The sequence below is a fragment of the Salvelinus sp. IW2-2015 genome, unplaced genomic scaffold, assembly GCF_002910315.2.
Source record: "Salvelinus sp. IW2-2015 unplaced genomic scaffold, ASM291031v2 Un_scaffold1088, whole genome shotgun sequence".
Taxonomy (NCBI): domain Eukaryota; kingdom Metazoa; phylum Chordata; class Actinopteri; order Salmoniformes; family Salmonidae; genus Salvelinus; species Salvelinus sp. IW2-2015.
Genome location: NW_019942723.1, coordinates 204,587 through 210,747, shown reverse-complemented (window position 1 = coordinate 210,747; position 6,161 = coordinate 204,587). Strand labels below are relative to the sequence as shown.

Below are 6,161 nucleotides of genomic sequence, written 5' to 3'. Positions count from 1 at the left end.
TCAGCTCATGAAACATGTTACACGTTACGTGTTGCGTTTATATTTTTGTTAAGTGGATATCAATATTTGCTCAAAGGCATTTCCAACATAATTAATCCCAAAATACATTTTACTGACACAAAAAGATCCCACCATGTCGAACAAACAAATTGTCTGTAGGCATTTATAAAATTGGACCGGCATATGCTGTTTCCATCAGTCAGATCGTGACTTTTTTTCCCTCCATGCATTAGGTAATTCATCTGCATGAAATGCTTGTTACTGACACACGCACACACCCTGACATTTGAAGAGGTGAAGGCACTAGGATGAATCCTCTGAGCGGTGAGGCCAGGACGGGTAACATCAGCTAATCAGTGTGAGGCTGAGACGGAGGGAYCATTCGCCAGGCGGTCTACTTATAATCCAACTTCAGTGAGAGAACATCCTAAACCCTGACCTACTTCAGAACTTTAAGACTGTTTTCTCTCCTGAAAGCTTGGCGCTGAGAAAAGATAAGTTGCTGTTTTTATTTTTTTCTTGTATCTTAACAGCCAGCCCACACAGGTGTTTATGTTCTCTCCCACAGTGGATTACATCAACACACACACACAAACATATCTTGCTTTCAACTGATTCATGTGCATTTCAGATGTCATTTGAAATATATCACACGCAGTCCATTCCATCACAATATATTAGCAGTAGCCGTAGCCATAGAAATACAACTAATAGAACAAATAGCCACAAATTGCCGAGCAGCTTTGCACCTTCTAGTCATTCTATTTCTATTAAAGTAGTCTGGGGACAGACAGTCTGTCAGCCACCGAGCTGAACAGCATCCTGTTCACTCGCTTGCACGCACAGACACCCTGAAGTAGCATCCTGTTAGTGTTTATCTCTTGAGAGGGAGAGGAGGGATGAGGACAACTCCAACCCCCTCCAGCCAGCTGGCTGTCTTCTCCTGGATCTGTCCCCGCTTCGCCTGCCTCATCTGGCCCAGTTCCCCCAGCAGGAAGCCCTCTCTCTGCTGCAGCTCGACGATCAGTGAGGAGGCCTGGACTTGGACCATCACCGTGCCTGTCCCAGACACCTTGCCTGGCAGCAGTGCCCCATCACAGGCTTGTGGGAGCACAGACCCTGGCCTACAAGGCTGGTGGTGGTTGGGAAGTGGCTGTGGCCCCTGGAGACTTGGCCTGTAACTACAGCAACCAGATGTAGGAGTTGAAGTACAGGACTCAGCCAAGCCATGCAGCCTGAGAGACACTCTCCTCTCAATCTCCTCCAACTCCTCAACGTCTTGAAGAACACTCTGCGCTTTTCTGTTCTGTCGGGACAGAAGAAGAAAGGAGACATTGACAAACAGTTCAGTGCAATGAATTGCAGGATAACTCTGCCTCTTTCAGTATATCATCTGAGACAATTACTTCTTACTAAAAGATTTGTATCTCTAAAACAAAATGACTGCTAGGCCCCAGCAGCATTTCATTTACACTGATGACTCTCATGGGGGAGGAGTGTGTGTGTGCTCGTGCATACGGCATTAGTGCATTCATGCGCGATAATGGGTGAGAATTTGGCAGACATTTTGATATTGCACCAGACACTTCCCACATTAGTGTAGAGAGAGAGAACGAGAGAGAAAAAGAGAAAGAGATTGAGGGAACGAGAGAGGATAATTAATGTAGCCTATATTATTAGGTGACCTAGATGTGCTGATTGTGAGGTTGTTAATAATTCCCAGCTGTATTAGTGTAATGATATGAATAAAATTGGAAGCTATGCAAGCCTGGAGTCTGGAGAGAAGCAATAAGCAAATAGGCTATATAGCATAATGAAATGTAATGCTGCACACAAAAGCACAGATTTAGGCATTCATTTTCCAAATGAAAGAGCTCAATTCATAAGCCACTTCAATTGAGAAAATGATTCCTGAAAATGATTTCRCAAAGAGAGAAAGAGAAGAGAGAAAAAGAGAGAGGAACAGGAGCACATATTGCCATCAGACCCACTCCCACTTGAAATGCATAATGCAAGTCCTCCAGAACATTGAAGTTCCCTCTTTTTGCTCTGACAAATTCTCTTTCTCAAAATGTCCAAAAACATTTCCTCTCCTCCTTCAGGCCAATGACCTMAAAGAACTGACGAGGTGAAAGCCAATCTAATGATGAGCTTCCACCATATTYTTTTCACCTGTCCAGTCTRTTCCAATCATTGAAGACAGTAGAGGACGGGAGGACGGAATTTCATACAATTTATAAAGAGCCAAACAGCCAAATGTTGATTCCCTGCCAGTTGGTACTCACCTGCCATACGAGGGTGTGCATTACCTGTCTTGTGTATGTGTCCTTCAGCCCTGTCTGCAGCCTCAGCAGCATGTTGTCCAGTTGTTCCAGACCCTCATTGTCCTTGTAACCGTAGGGAAAGCACCTATTGACAACTTGGTGTACAGGTGACATGTTCTCTACAGTGTCCTCCTCTCTCAGGTCTGAGAGCTGGCTGTCCACAACACTATCCTACAGAGAGAGGGAGGGGGGAGAGAGGGAAGAAGGAGAAAGGAGAGAAGGATTGAGAAAGAGAAATAGAGAACCACTGTTCATAATGCATAATCCTGGGAAATTAATTTCAAACCTCAAGAGTTTTGTTAAACTCTAAATTAACTTTAAATTAAAGTTGCAATATGTAACTTTTGGGGTGACCCAACCAAATTCACATAGAAATGTGAGTAATAGATCTGTCATTCTCATTGAAAGCAAGTCTAAAAAGCGGTAGATCTGTTCTATGTGGATTATTTCTATGATTCCCGTTCTTAAGTTTAGTTTTTGCGCGTCTTTTACTTTCAGTATTGTACACCAGCTTCAAATTAGCTGAAAATAGGGAAAATATACACTGCTCAAAAAAATAAAGGGAACACTAAAATAACACATCCTAGATCTGAATGAATGAAATATTCTTATTAAATACTTTTTTCTTTACATAGTTGAATGTGCTGACAACAAAATCACACAAAAATTATCAATGGAAATCAAATTTATCAACCCATGGAGGTCTGGATTTGGAGTCACACTCAAAATTAAAGTGGAAAACCACACTACAGGCTGATCCAACTTTGATGTAATGTCCTTAAAACAAGTCAAAATGAGGCTCAGTAGTGTGTGTGGCCTCCACGTGCCTGTATGACCTCCCTACAACGCCTGGGCATGCTCCTGATGAGGTGGCGGATGGTCTCCTGAGGGATCTCCTCCCATACCTGGACTAAAGCATCCGCCAACTCCTGGACAGTCTGTGGTGCAACGTGGCGTTGGTGGATGGAGCGAGACATGATGTCCCAGATGTGCTCAATTGGATTCAGGTCTGGGGCTGTCTCTTATACACATCTAGATGTGTATAAGAGACAGGGCGTTGGTGGATGGAGCAAGACATGATGTCCCAGATGTGCTCAATTGGATTCAGGTCTGGGGAACGGGCGGGGAAAGTCTGGGGAAAGTCCATAGCATCAATGCCTTCCTCTTGCAGGAACTGCTGACACACTCCAGCCACATGAGGTCTAGCATTGTCTTGCATTAGGAGGAACCCAGGGCCAACCGCACCAGCATATGGTCTCACAAGGGGTCTGAGGATCTCATCTCGGTACCTAATGGCAGTCAGGCTACCTCTGGCGAGCACATGGAGGGTTGTGCGGCCCCCCAAAGAAATGCCACCCCACACCATGACTGACCCACCGCCAAACCGGTCATGCTGGAGGATGTTGCAGGCAGCAGAACGTTCTCCACGGCGTCTCCAGACTCTGTCACGTCTGTCACGTGCTCAGTGTGAACCTGCTTTCATCTGTGAAGAGCACAGGGCGCCAGTGGCGAATTTGCCAATCTCGGTGTTCTCTGGCAAATGCCAAACGTCCTGCCCGGTGTTGGGCTGTAAGCACAACCCCAACCTGTGGACGTCGGGCCCTCATACCACCCTCATGGAGTCTGTTTCTGACCGTTTGAGCAGACACATGCACATTTGTGGCCTGCTGGAGGTCATTTTGCAGGGCTCTGGCAGTGCTCCTCCTTGCACAAAGGCGGAGGTAGCGGTCCTGCTGCTGGGTTGAATTTTAGCAACCAGGAAATGGCAGGTAATAATAACAAAAATCTTGATTTTCTCTGAGCTCCTCCCTTCTATCTCCTCTCCTTTCACTCTCTGCTCCTGAGTGGCGCAGCGGTCTAAGGCACTGCATCTCAGTGCTAGAGGTGTCACTACAGACCCTGGTTCGATTCCAGACGTTATCACAACCGGCCGTGATTGGGAAACCCATAAGGCGGTGCAAAATTGGCCCAGCGTTGTCCGGGTTAGGGTTTGGCTGGTGTAGGCCGTCATTGTAAATAAGATTTTTTTTCTTAACTGATTTGCCTAGATAAATAAGGGTAAAAAAAAAAGGAGCTTTTGTCAAGATCGGACTTCCTGTGTAATTGCAGCTCTCGTCCAATATTGATCCATGTGGGTCTAGTTCTAATCAACTGCCCAACAGCAGCCACCCTCCTAGCAGAGAGGTCAGAGAGTCCAGGCACAGACATACTCTAGGCATTGTCGCAAATTGCACCCTATGTGGCCCTGGTCAAAAGTAGTATCCTATATAGGGTTTCATTTGGGACGCATCCCATGACTGTGGATAAACTCCATACAGGCTTATGGCAGACTCTCTATACTAACCCTCCAACAGATAACGATACATCATAGACCATGTCCTGGAGCCTCCATACATTCAACACATACACTGAACAAAATATAAAACGCAACATGTAAAGTGTTGGTCCCACGTTTCATGAGCTGAAATAAAATAACTTCCATATACACAAAACGCTTATTTCTCAAAAATGTTGTGCACAAATTTGTTTACATCCCTGTTAGTGAGCATTTTGACTGGCATATCAAGAAGCTGATTGAACAGCATGATCATTACACAGGTGCACCTTGTGTTGGGGACAATAAAAGGCCACTCTAAAATGTATAGTTTGGTCACATTACACAACGCCACAGATGTCTTAAGTGTTGAGAATGTTGTTTTAGAGAATTTGGAAGCACATCCAACCGCAGACCACGTGTAACCACGCCAGCCAAGGACCTCCACATCCGGCTTCTTCACCTGCGGGATCATCRGAGACCAGCCACCTGGGCAGCTGATGAAACTGGATTTTCACAACCGAAGAATTTCTGCACCAACTGTCAGAAACAATCTCAGGGAAGCTCATCTGCGTGTTCGTCCTTACCAGGGTCTTYARCTGACTGCAGTTCGYCGTCGAAACCGACTTCAGTGGACAAATTGTCACCTTCAATGGCCACTGGCACGAGGGATAAGTGTGCTCTTCACAGATGCATCCCAGTTTCAACTTCACCGGGCAGATGGCATTATGTGGGCAAGCGGTTTGCTGATGTCAACGTTGTGAACAGAGTGTCCCATGGTGGCAGTGGGGTTATGGTATGGGCAGGCATAAYCTATGGACAACGAACACTAATGCACGGCGCCATGTCACAAGGATCTGTAGACAATTTCTGGAAGCTGATAATGTCCCAGTTCTTCCACGACCTGCATACTCACCAGACATGTCGCCCATGAGCCTGTTTGGGATGCTCTGGATTGACGTGTACGACAGCGTGTTCCAGTTCCCGCCAACATCCAGCAACTTCGTACAATCATTGAAGAGGAGTGCGACAACGTTCCACAGGCCACAATCAATCGCCTGATCAACACAATCAATCGCCTGATCAACTACGCAAACGAGATGTGTTGCCCTGCATGAGGCATATGGTGTTCACACCAGATACTGACTGGTTTTCTGATCCACGCCATACTTTATTTTTTATTAAAGGTATCTGTGACAAACAGATGCATATCTGTATTCCCAGTCGGGCTGTCCCTGACCAAAAAATATCTGCTGGAGGTCATTTTTCAGGGCTCTGGCAGTGCTCCTCCTTGCACAAAGGCGGAGGTAGCGGTCCTGCTGCTGGGTTGTTGCCCTCCTACGGGGTTGTTGAGAGGATTCTAACACTCGATGGTGGTATACAAGGAAACTTACTAAGACTACTAATGATAATGACATTACTTATTATTATAATGAGGATCATAATAATTGTAATAATAACAATAAGAGATCAAGGAAAAGGAGGTTATATAATAAAACTATAATTTTTTTACAACTTGGACT

The 6,161-nt window shown here is 45.5% G+C and overlaps 1 protein-coding gene across 1 annotated transcript in view; it reads right to left on the bottom strand.

The window, feature by feature from the left end:
- Positions 1–526: 526 nt before the first annotated feature.
- The window catches only part of tedc1 (tubulin epsilon and delta complex 1), a 21,492-nt gene continuing 15,857 nt past the window's right edge, over positions 527–6,161 (bottom strand). The window contains exons 7-8 of the mRNA XM_024137089.2: positions 2,310–2,495; positions 527–1,306 (exon numbers count right to left, since the gene is read on the bottom strand). Of these exons, the coding sequence (XP_023992857.1) occupies positions 875–1,306; positions 2,310–2,495 (618 nt within the window). The 3' untranslated portion in view covers positions 527–874. The remainder of the gene's footprint in view (positions 1,307–2,309; positions 2,496–6,161) is intronic.